The sequence below is a fragment of the Pyrgilauda ruficollis genome, unplaced genomic scaffold (genome assembly GCF_017590135.1).
Source record: "Pyrgilauda ruficollis isolate IOZ18807 unplaced genomic scaffold, ASM1759013v1 scaffold493, whole genome shotgun sequence".
NCBI lineage: Eukaryota > Metazoa > Chordata > Aves > Passeriformes > Passeridae > Pyrgilauda > Pyrgilauda ruficollis.
This window is the reverse complement of record NW_024526522.1, coordinates 20,690-35,576: the sequence shown is the minus strand read 5'-3', so window position 1 is coordinate 35,576 and position 14,887 is coordinate 20,690. Positions and strand designations below refer to the sequence as shown.

Genomic DNA, 14,887 nt, shown 5'->3' with positions numbered 1-14,887 from the left:
TTAAAAATTAATATTCGGAGCAGAGAGGAAGGTGGGGATCCATCCAGGCCTGTAACAAGGATTAATTCCTGCAGGGAGCTCAAGGTGGGAGCCATAAAAATAAAAAAATAAATAAATAAAAACCATAAAAAGAATATTCAGAGCAGAGAGGAAAGTCCAGGGATAAATTCCTGCAGGGAGCTCAAGGTGGGAGATGTAAAAGTTAAAAAAAATAACATAAAAAGAATATTCAGAGCAGAGAGGAATCTGAGGATCCATCCAGGGATAAATTCCTGCAGGGAGCTCAAGGTCAAGGTGATAAAAGTAAAAATAAAAAAAATAATAAGAAAAAACCATAAAAAGAATATTCAGAGCAGAGAGGAATCTGAGGATCCATCCAGGGATAAATTCCTGCAGGGAGCTCAAGGTGGGAGCTGCAAAAATATAAAAATATTCAGAGCAGAGAGGAAGGTGAGGATCTATCCATGGATAAATTTCTGCAGGGAGCTCAAGGTGGGAGCCATAAAAATTAAAAAATTAAAAAATAAAAACCATAGAAAGAATATTCAGAGCAGAGAGGAAGGTGAGGATCTATCCTGGGATAAATTCCTGCAGGGAGCTCAAGGTGGGAGCTGCAAAAATATAAAAATATTCAGAGCAGAGAGGAAGGTGAGGATCCACCCAGGGATAAATTCCTTCAGGGAGCTCAAGGTTGGAGATGTAAAAATTTTAAAAAAAAGCATAAAAAGAATATTCAGAGCAGAGAGGAAGCTGGGATCCATCCAATTTCAGGTGGGAATCCTGCCCAATTTCAGTTTGCCCAGAAATCTTCTTTCTGCTGCTCTGAACCCACCACAGGAGGAGGCAGCCAGACCCACCTGCCCTACAAAAAATCATTTTTTTTTAACTGAGATTCCCCTTTTCACACCCCCTGACAGACAGCAACAGAAATTCAGAATTCTGACCTTGTCTGCTTCCCTTTCCTCCCAAAATTTGGGAAGCTGCTGAAGCCCCAGGGGCAAAATGAGGAAATAATCTGCTGTAATTTCTGTCAGGATTTCCCCTCTGCGTTGCACCGAGGGGTGGTGAAAATTAAAATTCCTTCATTGCAGCTTTTCCCCCTCTGTTTTACACCCAGAGAAACCCTGGAGAAATGTTCCTGGGGAGGTTTGGCTGGGAATTGCCAAAGAAAATCTGGGGAAAAACCTGTTATCATCAGATCCATGACATCAGGAGTGCATTAGGAGGGCTAAGGAGGGATTTCTTCTTTAAGCCATTAAATCCTGGAGTAATTGAGGTTGGGAGAAACCTCTGGGGGTCACCTAATCCCAGTGACCTTCCCCAAGTAGCTCCTTGGTGCTGCAGGAGAAAAACACTCAGTCAACTCAAAAACTTGATTAAATCCCAATTCCTAATTCTTCCAATCAAAAACAAGAAGAAAAACGGGAGGAAGAAGGAAAAGAAACGGGAATTTTGTGTGCATTAAAAAAAAAACAACCCATATTTTCTCCTGAAAGCTGCCAGGGTTTTTTTTTTTGCAAAATATTAATGTAAAAAAAAGTCAACACAGCAAGGAGCAAAACTCTGAAATCTTACTCATCTTGCTTCAAAGCCTTGTCTAAACATCCACCCCCAGCGTCTCAGGAAGTGACATTTAACAAATTCCAGCCAGGGGCTGTGTGAAAACCTTCAGGGTGCTGCTGCCAGAGCTGAGCCTGGGCACAGGAAGGGAGAAAAGTTCATTTGGGGCTGCTGCACCTGCTTGAAGTGGTGTGAAAATGGGAAAAGCGGAATTAGAACGCCGGGAAATGGAGTGCAAACAAGATTTGGGAATTAAAGAGAGGGTTTGGGAGAGGAGCTGGAGGTGATGGATGTGATGAAAAATTCAAATTTTTGAGGAACCACTGGAATGAAGAAGAAAATTTTCATCAGGCTTTAAAAAAACCAACCAGAAGAGAATAAAATAATGGAGATGGAGATGATTTTGGTGTCACAGTGTCTGAATTTCTGCTGTTCCACCTGGATTTCCTGCAGGAACCTCCCCTGCTCGCCCTGGCACAGCCTCCCACAGCTGCACCTCGGAGCAAACACAATGGAAGCTGGTTTGGGGTTTTGTTCCTGCTTAAAGTGATGTGAAAATGGGAAATACAGAACTCAAACACCAGGAATTGTCTGTGAAGTGCAAACAAGATTTGGGCATTAAAGCAAGGATTTGGAATTCCATGGGAGAGGAGCTGGAGGTGATGGATGTGATGAAAAATTCAAATTTTTGAGGAACCACTGGAATGAAGAAGAAAATTTTCATCAGGCTTTAAAAAAACCAACCAGAAGAGAATAAAATAATGGAGATGGAGATGATTTTGGTGTCACAGTGTCTGAATTTCTGCTGTTCCACCTGGATTTTCCTGCAGGAACCTCCCCTGCTCACGCTGGCACAGCCTCCCACAGCTGCACCTCGGAGCAAACACAATGGAAGCTGGTTTGGGGTTTTGTTCCTGCTTAAAGTGATGTGAAAATGGGAAATACAGAACTCAAACACCAGGAATTGTCTGTGAAGTGCAAACAAGATTTGGGCATTAAAGCAAGGATTTGGAATTCCATGGGAGAGGAGCTGGAGGTGATGGATGTGATGAAAAATTCAAATTTTTGAGGAACCACTGGAATGAAGAAGAAAATTTTCATCAGGCTTTAAAAAAACCAACCAGAAGAGAATAAAATAATGGAGATGGAGATGATTTTGGTGTCACAGTGTCTGAATTTCTGCTGTTCCACCTGGATTTCCTGCAGGAACCTCCCCTGCTCGCCCTGGCACAGCCTCCCACAGCTGCACCTCGGAGCAAACACAATGGAAGCTGGTTTGGGGTTTTGTTCCTGCTTAAAGTGATGTGAAAATGGGAAAAACAGAACTCAAACACCAGGAAATGTGTGTGAAGTGCAAACAAGATTTGGGAATTAAAGAGAGGGTTTGGGAGAGGAGCTGGAGGTGATGGATGTGATGAAAAATTCAAATTTTTGAGGAACCACTGGAATGAAGAAGAAAATTTTCATCAGGCTTTAAAAAAACCAACCAGAAGAGAATAAAATAATGGAGATGGAGATGATTTTGGTGTCACAGTGTCTGAATTTCTGCTGTTCCACCTGGATTTCCTGCAGGAACCTCCCCTGCTCGCCCTGGCACAGCCTCCACCTCTCCGTGGTGCCTGCAGCCATCTGTGGAGAGATTTTAGTCAGGATTAGAAATCCTGCTTATTCCATTATCCTGGAGCAAAACCAGGAGAGCCCAACCACTGCAAACAGCTCTTTATGACCATTCCTGCATTAAGAAATTGCTGAGAAGGGAAAAAAAAAACCCCTTTATCCCAAGGACAGGGACACTTAATAATGAGTTAAATCCCCTCCACACTCCTTAGCTCACAAAAGGGGAAATAAGTGAATTATTCTTTACAAAACCTGACATGAACCTCAGGTAAGGTGATAAAACAATTACATTTTAAATTAATTTTAGTGACTTAAATACGAGTGGCTTTAAAATTATCTTTTCCCCTGGGTTTCTCCCATTTATTCCAAATTTTGGGGTGGACCAGCAATTTCCAGAGGGAGGAAATCAGCAGGGAATGGAGCTGTCAGGAAAGGGAAGCAGCAGGAGAACACAGAGCTGCTGATTGGAGAATTTAACATTTTCTGGCTGCTCAGGGTGGTTGAAAGGACAGGTAGCAGAAAATATCATTCCTGCAGCGGTGCCAGCAGATCAGATCCGTGTGGAATTAGCATAACACTTGCTATAAATAGATTTATCTGGGCCAGAGCAAAGCTCAGCTGCTTTTGCCCAGAGTCACCTCCAAACAAAGCAGCTCCTTGCTGCCCAAATTCTCCTCCTGGGGGCTCTGGAGCTCTTCTGCCCCAGGGATTTAAAGGAGATTTTTGGGGATGATCCCACTGAGGATTGCACTGAGCCAGACTCCTTTTTGTGGCAGCCAGGCTCCCAGGAAAAAAAAGCTTTGCCAAAATGCTCCTTGCCAAAAAAAACCCCCCAACTTTGCCAAAAAAGCTTCTTGCCAAAAAAGCTCCTTGTCAAAAACCTTTTGGGTGCCCTGGGCAGGGAATGTCATCCCTGGATGCCAGTGCTGGGAAGTGGGAGAAATGGGAAATGAGAGAAATGGGAAATTGGATAATGGACAGTGGGAAATGGGATAGTGGAAAATGGGAAATGGAAAGTGGAAAATGGACAATGGAAATGAAAATGGGAAAATGGACGGTGGAAATGGAATAATGGACTGTGGGAAATGTGATAATGGAAATGGGAAAATGGACAATGGGAAATGGAAATGGGAAATGGAAATGGGAAATGGAAATGTGAAATGGACAATGGGAAGTTGGATAATGGGAAATGGAAATGGGATAATGGCCAGTGGAAATGGGATAATGGCCAGTGGAAATGGGATAATGGACAGTGGAAATGGGAATGGGCTGTTTGGAAGCCAAGGCCAGCATGAAGAGGCCCAGCCTTGGCAGGGGACCAGGGAATCTCACGGAGCAGGAGAATCGTGGGGATGCAGCCAGGGGAACACAGCCCCAGTGTGGGCTCACAAGGAGCTGCTGTGGAGCTGCCACAAGGGAGGGCATTGTCCCCTGCCCGGGCTGTCCCTGCCCCACGTGCCAGCAGCAGGGGACAGGGACAGGCAGGGACCAGAGCAGGATGGGCCCAGGACAGAGAGGATTCCCTGTCCCCGAGTTCTGGGAACAAGGGCGGAGTGTGAGGAAAAAGAAGAGAAAAGAGGAAAAAGAAGAGAAAAGGGAGAAAAGAACAGAAAGCCGAGAGGCAGCAGGAAAAGAGGGAAAAGAAGAGAAAAGAGGAAAAAGAAGAGAAAAGGGAGAAAAGAGCAGAAAGCCGAGGGGCAGCAGGAAAAGAGGAAAAAGAAGAGAAAAGGGGAAAGCAGGAAGCCGAGGGGCAGCGGGAAAAGAGGAAAAAGAAGAAAAAAGGGAGAAAAGAGCAGAAAGCCGAGGGGCAGCAGGAAAAGAGGAAAAAGAAGAGAAAAGGGGGAAGCAGGAAGCCGAGGGGCAGCGGGAAAAGAGGAAAAATAAGAGAAAAGGGGGGAAAGAAGAGAAAAGGGGGAAGCAGGAAGCCGAGGGGCAGCGGGCGGCGCAGCTGCTGCCGGAGCTGCACATTTCCAGCAGAGCTCGAATGTAGGTCAGGCTCAGTCTGGAGCTGCCTCGTCAGCACAGCAGGGCTGCACGGAACCAGTCCAGCCCTGGAGGTTCCCAGAGTGCTGCCTTCCGCCTGCCAGGGTGGCACGGGTGGCACCGAGGGCATGGCACGGACAGCGGGGGGATAAATGGCATGGGAACGGGGATGAAAGGGGAGATAGGAATGGGGATGGGGTAAAAGGGGATGAATGACATGGGGACGGGGGTAAAAAGGGTTAAATGGCATGGGGATGGGGGTTAAAAGGGTTAAATGGCACGGGGGCAGGGGTAAAAGGGGATGAATGGCATGGGGACAGGGGTAAAAGGGGTTAAATGACATGGGAATGGGGGTTAAAAGGGTTAAATGGCATGGGGGCAGGGTTAAAAAGGGTTAAATGACATGGGGACAGGGGTAAAAGAGCATAAATGACATGGGGACAGGGGTAAAAATGGATTAATGACACGGGGACGGGGAAAAAGGGTTAAATGGCATGGGGGCAGGGTTAAAAAGGGTTAAATGACATGGGGACAGGGGTAAAAATGGATTAATGACACGGGGACGGGGAAAAAGGGTTAAATGGCATAGGGACGGGGTAAAAGGGAATAAATGGTATGGGGACAGGGGTAAAAAGGGTTAAATGCATGGGGACAGGGGTAAAAAGGGGATAAATGACCTGGGGACAGGGGTAAAAAGGGGATAAATGACCTGGGGACAGGGGTAAAAAGGGGATAAATGACCTGGGGACAGGGGTAAAAAGGGGATAAATGACCTGGGGACAGGGGTAAAAAGGGGATAAATGACCTGGGGACAGGGGTAAAAATGGATTAATGACACGGGGACAGGGGTAAAAGGGGATGAACAGCATGGGGACAGGGGTAAAAGGTGTTAAATGGCATGGGGACGGGGGTAAAAGGGGATAAATGACATGGGGACAGGGACAGAAGGGGATAAAGGACATGGGGACAGGTGTAAAAGGTGTTAAATGACATGGGGACAGGGGTAAAAGGAGGATAAATGGAATGAGGATGGGGTAAAAGAGAATAAATGACACGGGGACAGGAGTAAAAATGGATTAATGACACGGGGACAGGGGTAAAAGAGGATAAATGACACGGGGACAGGGGTAAAAAGGGTTAAATGCATGGGGACAGGGACAAAAGGGGACAAATGACACGGGGCCCGGGGATCCCTTTGGTGAGAGGAGGGAGCAGCAGGATGGCAACCCCAGAGTCCCCCAGCAGCGTCTCAGTTCCCGGTTTCCTTTCTCTTTAAACTCCCAAAGTTCTCCCGAATTCCCACTCCTCACCCTCACGCACCTGTGGCTGTGCCCCGAGCTCTCCCGGGCCATTCCCAGGAGGAAAAATCCCTGGAATTCCCCAGGGCCCGGGCAGGATGGGGCTGCCATGGATACTGTCACCATGGAGCTGTTGTCATGGTGACGCTACCATGGATGGGAGGAAAGGGAAAGGAAAGGGAAAAGGGAAAGGAAAAGGAAAGGAAAGGGAGAGATTCCCCTCTGGATTCCTGCTGGAAGGGTTTTTTTAGGAATCCCTCACTCAGTGGTGAAGGGAATTTTTAGGAATTCCTCACTCAGGTGTGTTTATTCCCTCTGAATTCCTGCTGTAAGGTTTTTTTTAAGGAATTCCTCACTCAGTTGTGTTTATTCCCTCTGAATTCTTGCTGGAAGGGATTTTTTAGGAATCCCTCACTCAGGTGCTGCCAGCACAAGGTACCAAATCCCTGCTCTGAGTGTGACACTCCTGATTTATCATCCATCCAAAACGGGAGAAATTCGGCAGCCGGGAACAGCTGGGAACAGCTGGAACAGCTCAGGGCAGCTCCAAACCCCTCCTTTCCAGCTGGGAGAGGCTTCTCTGGAGTTTTTAGGGTGGGAGAGGCAGGAATCAGCCGGAGCTGGAGCTGGCAGAGGCGCAGGAAGAGGGAGGGAAGCTTCCGGAAGCAGGGATTGCTGCCCTGGGAGCTGGCTGGGATCCCACTGGGATGAGCTCACCCGGAGCTGGAGCTGCTCTGGGCGAGCCTGAGGAGGAAAAACCTCCGGGATGGTTTCTAGATGGTTTTATGTATCATTTTTGGTCTGATTTTCTATTTTTGGCCTAATTTTTAAAGATAATTTTCTATTTTTCTGCATAATTTTTGGCCTAATTTTCTATTTTTCTGCATAACTTTTTGCCTAATATTCTATTTTGCTACATAATTTTCATCATCATTTCCTGCATAATTTTTTGGCCTAATATACTTTATAATTTTCTTCATAATTTCCTGCATAAATTTTGGCCTAATTTTCTATATAATTTTCTATTTTTCTGCCTAATTTTCATTATAATTTTCTGCATAAGTTTTGGCCTAATTTTCTATATAATTTTCTATATAATTTTCTATTTTTCTGCCTAATTTTCATTATAATTTTCTGCATAAGTTTTGGCCTAATTTTCTATATAATTTTCTATTTTTCTGCCTAATTTTCATGATAATTTTCTGCATAAGTTTTGGCCTAATTTTCTATATAATTTTCTATATAATTTTCTATTTTTCTGCCTAATTTTCATTATAATTTTCTGCATAAGTTTTGGCCTAATTTTCTATATAATCTTCTATTTTTCTGCATAATTTTTTGCCTAATTTTCATCATCATTTCCTGCATCCCTTTTTGCCTAACTTTCTCTTTTTTGGGCATCATGTTCTGCCTAATTTATGGCATAATTTTATTCCTAATTTTCTGTATAATTTTCTATATCATTTTCTATTTTTCTGCATAACTTTTCGCCTAGTATTCTATTTTTCTGCATAATTTTTGGGCCTAATTTTGTATTTTTCAGCATAATTTCCCCTGGATCCCTTTCCCAGTGATCCTTTCCCTTTAGGATGCAGCTGATTGGGACCCTGGCTGGAAGTGGAGCCATAATGAACTTTATATATATTACATAAAACCATTCCTGGTGGGATTTTGGCCACATTTCGGGGCATTTTTTGCCATTTCTGGGCCAACACAAACGCGCAGAGCAGGGCTGTGGGGATCTCTGAGCGAGCTCAGCCTCGTCTCCTCCGTGGGAAGGGCTTGGGGATGAGGCCAGGGATTGTTTTGCAAAAAGAAAAAGGAAAAAAGCCTGGCAGGGCTTCAGCAGGAAGGGAGAGCGGCAGGAAACGCGCGGGGCACGGAGCCAGGACACGCTCCGGCTGCCCAGCCTGGGACAGAGCTTCATTCACATCGTTTTGGGGTGAAAAGATTCAGTTCTTGGCCAGCCCTGGGACACAGCTTCATTCACATCGTTTTGGGGTGAAAAGAGTCGGTTCTTGGCCAGCCCTGGGGACACAGCTTCATTCACATCGTTTTGGGGTGAAAAGAGTCGGTTCTTGGCCAGCCCTGGGGACACAGCTTCATTCACATCGTTTTGGGGTGAAAAGAGTCGGTTCTTGGCCAGCCCTGGGGACACAGCTTCATTCACATCGTTTTGGGGTGAAAAGAGTCAGTTCTTGGCCAGCCCTGGGGATAAAGCTTGATTCAAATAATTTTGGGGTGAAAAGAGTCAGTTCTTGGCCAGCCCTGGGGACAGCTTCATTCACATCATTTTGGGGTGAAAAGATTCAGTTCTTGGCCAGCCCTGGGGATAAGCTTGGTTCAGATCATTTTGGGGTGAAAAGATTCAGTTTTTGGCTGAGCTGTGTTCCTGCAGCTGGGAGAGGCTGAGCTGAGCATGGCTGGGGTTTGTCCAGGAGGCACAAATGGGATGGGATGGGATCCATGGGATGAGAATGGGATCCATAGGATCCATGGGATGGGATGGAATGGGATGGGATGGGTTGGGATGGGATCCATGGGATGGGATGGGATCCATAGGATCCATGGGATGGGATGGGATGGGATGGGGGGTAGGATGATGGGCATGGAAGGGATGGGATCCATAGGATCCATGGGATGGGATGGGATGGGAATGGGGGTGGGATCGGATCCATGGCATGGGAATTAGGAATGGATTCTCTTATTCCCAGTGGGAATGGATTCCCATTCCCAGATTCTTCCAGGATGGAGCAGCATTGAGACATCACCTTATTTCAGTTATTTTGGGGTGAAAAGATTCGGTTCTTGGCTGAGTTGGGTTCCTGCAGCTGGGAGAGGCTGAGCATCCCTGGGGTTTGCTCAGGAGGCACAAATGGGATGGGATGGGATCCATGGGATCCATGGGATGGGATGGAAATGAAAATGGGGATGGGATCCGTGGGATGGGATGGGAATAGGGATGGGATCCATAGGATGGGATGGGATGGGATGGGATCCATGGGATTCATGGGATGGGATGGAAATTAAAATGGGGATGGGATCCATGGGATGGGATGGGATGGGAATGGGAATGGTGGGGAGCAGATGAGGATTCCCATTCCCAGATTCCTCCAAGGGGTGGAGCAGCATTGGGACATCACTTTATTTTCTTTTTTGGGGTGAAAAGATTCGGTTCTTGGCTGAGTTGGGTTCCTGCAGCTGGGAGAGGCTGAGCATCCCTGGGGTTTGCACAAATGTGGTGGGAATGGGATTCAGAATGGGACAGGAATAGGCTGGGAATGGGATGGGATGAGATGGGACTGGGAATGGTGAGGAGCAGACGTGGATTCCCGTTCCCAGATTCCTCTGGGATGGTGCTGAGGTGGCATTTCCTCATCCCTGAGGAGTCATTCCAGGTCCCCAGGCTGCTTGTGTAACTCTGCCTTTCATCTCTGACAGCCAGGGAGCAGTGGGAGGATTTAAATTTAAATTTGGGAGTGGAGCTGGCACAGCCTCAGCTCGTCAGCAGTGAAACTGGGATTCCTCAAGGAAAGCAGGAAAAGGACATTTTAACCCCCAAAAATCCAATGTTCTGGAATTGCATCAGCGAGCAGGAAAAATAAAATTTTAAACCCCCAAAAACCCAGGGATGGACTTGGGCATGGTGTGCCCTTGCAGGGTGGGAAATCAGGAGTTGATCAGGCCCTGAGGCGCAGAAAGAAAAATCCCTGAGCAGCAGGACCAGGTGTGTGGGAGGATTTGGGACTGAATTTTGGGATCTTTTTGCTTTCCACTTCAGCTTATCTCAGAGTTCCTCTCCCCAAGAGCCTCCTTGGGATATAAAAGTACCTGAAAATGACAAATAAATGTCATTTTCTGTGCTTCCTGGATCTCCTTTAGAGCCAAATAAATCCCTGGGATCTCTGCCCTTGCATTCAAACCCTTTGGAACCTTTTCCATCAGGCCCATACCCCAAATAAAATCTCCAATTTTTTGCCCCTCGTGTTCCCTAGCCCCAAAAACATCTCCCTCCTCCACAGAGCCCAAATTTATCCATGGGCTGAGATAAAAATGGGCAGTAAATTATAGATGAATAAATTACAGAATAGATGAATAAAGACGAATATAGATGAATAAATGACAGAATTATATTAAATTACAGATAGGAAATCTGCTGCCTTGATTGCAGATTCCACAATGTCCGCTCCTGCTTCCCTGGAAAGAAAATGACTCCCAGGAAATCCAGCTTTTCCCTCTTTTCCAGCTGCTTTTTGTGCCCAGCTATCAGCAGCACGAGGAAACCGAGTGGAAAAATTCAATGTGGCAGCACAATGCATGAAGGCACACGAGCCCCAAACCCGGGCACCAAAAATAGCTGGGAGAGGGGGAAAAAAAACCTGAAAAGAGTCTTTTTAATGATTCCTTTTCTTTCCAAAAGCTTTGCCCCCGGGCACAGCCACGCTGCTGTTTGTGTGTGGGAGGCAGAGCAGAGTGGGAGAGCTGCTAGTTCTTTATTTTATATTTCTTTATTTTGTTATTCCATGGAAAAACTCCTTTTTTTGTTGTTGTTTTTTGGCTGTGTTTTCCATGTTTTCCAAGGGCTGGTGGTGGCCAGAGCCCTGGGCACTGAGCTCCAGCCTGGATTTCATTTTCCAGGGGGTTGAAGGGGAATTTAGGGCTCTGCTGGGATGCTGGAGGAAAAAAAAGGCACAACCCAGCACTTCTTTCACTGGAGAATATTCCTGGGATGAAGACAGCCAGAGCCTCAGACACAAATCCTGATGGTTCCTGCAGGAATTTTGAGGATTGAGGGTGTCCTGTCCTTTTCCTGAGAGCAGGACCAGTTCATGTCCCTCCAAATCTGATCCCTGCAGCTCAGGGCTGGGATTTTTCCAACTTTGGGTGGAATATTTAATGAACCAGCCTTTAAAATCATGATCCCACAAACCTAAGAAGTTCCCTGAATAAAATTAGAATTCCAGATCCTTGGTGCCTGATGGTTCCTGCAGGAATTTTGCTGTTCCCTTTGGATTGTCCTGTCCTTTTCCTGACAACAGGACCAGTTCCTGTCCCTCCAAACCCCATCCCTGCAGCTCAGGGCTGGGATTTTTCCAACTTTGGGTGGAATATTTCGTGAACCAGCTTTTTAAATCCTGATCCCACAAACCTAAGAAGTTTCCTGAATAAAATTAGGATTCCAAACCCTTGGTGCCTGATGGTTCATGTCTCTCCAAACCCCATCCCTGCAGCTCAGGGCTGGAATTTTTCCAGCTTTAGGTGGAATATTTCAGGAACCAACCTTTAAAATCATGATCCCACAAACCTAAGAAGCTCCCTGACTAAAATTAGGATTCCAAACCCTTGGTGGTGAGAGGTTTGACCACATTCCCAGGTGTGTGGTTAAATAAATCAGCCTCCCGGTGCTCTGCCAGGGAACACCCTCAGGTCTGCAGGGTTTGCTGCTCTCTGCCCTCCCAAAAATCATTCCAGGACCACATTCCTGAGGGTGGGAACGCCTCCTGCAAGTGGCTGATGTCATGTTTGCCTCAAGAGAGGTGTGGGAATCCCTAAAATCAGAGGGTTTTGACAGGGAGGCCTGGTGACCTTTGCAGCTCCTGGCTGTCACATCTGCCTGCTGACGTGGAAAGGAAGCAGATCCCAAAATCCTGGAGTGGATTTATCCCTATCCAAGCAAAGCCCCACGTGTGTGGAGGAGCTTTTTGGTGTTCTGAGGCCAAAGGGCTGCTCTGTGTGGGTTTGAGTGAGGTTTTAAGGTCGTAATTCAGCACTTCAGACAGCCTGGCAATGGGGTTTGGTGGTGCTGGAAAAAGGAATTTGTGCCTGGTGGAGCTGGATGGAACTTTGGTTATCCCTGTGTCAATTAGCACTGCTGTTAATTAACAGAACAGTGCCACTAAATGAATTTGCTGGGGGTGTCTTGCCAGCCCACCTGATTTTCTCTGTGCTGGAATCATCTCCATCTCTTTTTCCAGCCCTGGGATCCATTCCTGAGGGATTCAGCGCCGAGGTTTTGACATCCAAGAGGGAATAACGAGACCCTCAGCCCCTCTGATCCTCACTCACCCCTTCCTGGCCTCCTACCCAATCATCACAAGCCACCAATTAACGATCCCTTGCTGCTAATTAACGATTCCTCCTTGCTGTTCCGTTGCAGGGCAACCATCGATGAGGTGGAGACGGATGTGGTGGAGATCGAGGCCAAGCTGGACAAGGTGAGGGCAGTTTGTGGTCTGAGGGGCACTGCTGGAGCCCATGCTGAGAAATGGGGTCCCTCCAAGTGTCCCCTAAAATCTGAGCCCGTTTCCAGGTGTTAAGTTCATGTTTAGCACCCCAAGCTTGTCCCCAGGCCTGGGGCCTGGCAGGTGTGGTGGAGATGGAGGCCAAGCTCGACAAGGTGAGGGCAGTTTTGATCTCACAAGAGGGGGACCGGGCTCTATTTCTGGTCCCTGCTCAGGAATGGGGTCCCTCCAAGTGTCCCCTAAAATCTGAGCCCATTTGCAGATGTTAAATTGATGTTTGGCACCCCAGGCTTGTCCCTAGAGCTCCTCTGAGCTGAGCTAAGAGCTCCAGGCTGGCTCTCATGGTGAATGTTGACCTCCTCCTCCTGCTCCTGGATCTGCTGGAGCCCCTGCTCAGAAATGGGGTCTCTCCAAGTGTCCCCTAAAATCCAAGTCTGTTTCCAGATGTTAAATTGATGTTTGGCACCCCAGGCTTGTCCCCAGGGCTCCTCTGAGCTGGGACAGGAGCTCCAGGCTGGCTGTCCTGTCCCAGGGTGGGATTTTATCCCTGTCCTGGACTGGGATTTATCCCTGTCCTTTCCTGGGCTGGGATTTATCCCTGTCCTTTCCTGGGCTGGGATTTTACCCAGGGTGTGGGACAAAGCCAGGCTGGTCCAAACCCGGTGCTGAGCCCGCATCCGTGTCCCCATGTCCCTGTGTCCTTGTCCCTGTGCTCATGTCCCTGTGTCCTTGTCCCTGTGCCCATGTCCCCACGTGTGTCCCCCTGTCCCCATGCGTGTCCCCAGCTGGTGAAGCTGTGCAGTGGCATGCTGGAGGCGGGCAAGGTGTACATCACCACCAACAAACACTTCGTCAGCGGCGTGCGGGACCTGTCCCAGCAGTGCAGGAAGGACGAGATGATCTCGGTGAGCCTGGGGGCTGGGGCTGCTCAAAATCCTGCTCAGGGGACTGGGGATGCTCAAAATCCTGCTTGTGGGGGCTGGGAGTGATCAAAATCCTGCTCAGGGGGGCTGGGGGTGCTCAAAATCCTGCTCATGGGGGCTGGGGATGATCAAAATCCTGCTCAGGGGGGCTGGGGGTGCTCAAAATCCTGCTCGTGGGGGCTGGGAGTGATCAAAATCCTGCTCAGGGGGGCTGGGGATGATCAAAATGCTGCTCATGGGGCTGGGGGTGCTCAAAATCCTGCTCAGGGGGGCTGGGGGATGCTCAGGGGGCTGGGGGCTGCTCAGATCCCTGTTCCTGGCTCAGTGTGGGCTGGGGGATGATTGGGTCTCTGCTGCTGGGAATGGATCACAAATCCCAGCCACTGAAAATGAGATTTGGTGGGAAGTCAGAGCGAGATCCATTTAAAAGGAGATTTGTGTTTGGAGGGATGCAGAGAATCTGATAACACCGGGCTGGAAGGTCAGAGTGAGATCCATTTAAAAGGAGATTTGGAGGGAGGTCAGAGTGAGATCCATTTAAAAGGAGATTTGGAGAGAGGTCAGGGTGAGATCCATTTAAAAGGAGATTTGGAGAGAGGTCAGGGTGAGATCCATTTAAAAGGAGATTTGGAGGGAGGTCAGAGTGAGATCCATTTAAAAGGAGATTTGGAGGGAGGTCAGGCTGAGATCCATTTAAAAGGAGATTTGGAGAGAGGTCAGGCTGAGATCCATTTAAAAGGAGATTTTATGAGAGGTCAGAGTGAGATCCACTCAAAATGAGATTTGGTATTTGGAGAGATGCAGAGTCTGATAACACCAGGCTGGAAGGTCACAATGAGATTGACTCAAAATGAGATTTGGAGGGAAATCAGAGTGAGATCCACTCAAAATGAGATTTGGAGGGTGGGATCCAGGCTCAGCAGGCAGTGCTGGAGGCTGTGCAATGTAGGTCAGTGAGCAGCAGGGATTTGGGAGCTGAGCAGCCCACCAGGCTTATTTTAGTTTATATTTTATTTTATTTTTTATTGTATTTTATTTCAGTTTTATTGTATTGTATTTTACTGGGTTTTTTTGGTTTTTTTTCCAGGAGTGCCTGGATAAATTTGGGGACAGCCTGCAGGAAATGATCAATTATCACATGGTAAGGAGCTGCTTCCTCCTGTCCCCTTGGCTGCTGGTGGCATTGCTGATGTCCCCTGTGTCTCTCACAAAGAGAGGTCCTGCAAGGGTGAGAAAAAAAAGAGGAGAATTCACCAAAATCTTG

General features: G+C 47.4%; 1 protein-coding gene across 1 annotated transcript in view; it reads left to right on the top strand.

The window, feature by feature from the left end:
* Positions 1–14,887, top strand: part of LOC121360141 (arf-GAP with coiled-coil, ANK repeat and PH domain-containing protein 3-like) — a gene marked incomplete at its 3' end in the record, with an annotated part of 48,085 nt that overhangs the window by 13,346 nt on the left and 19,852 nt on the right. The window contains exons 2-4 of the mRNA XM_041479671.1: positions 12,616–12,673; positions 13,486–13,605; positions 14,711–14,764. Of these exons, the coding sequence (XP_041335605.1) occupies positions 12,616–12,673; positions 13,486–13,605; positions 14,711–14,764 (232 nt within the window). The remainder of the gene's footprint in view (positions 1–12,615; positions 12,674–13,485; positions 13,606–14,710; positions 14,765–14,887) is intronic.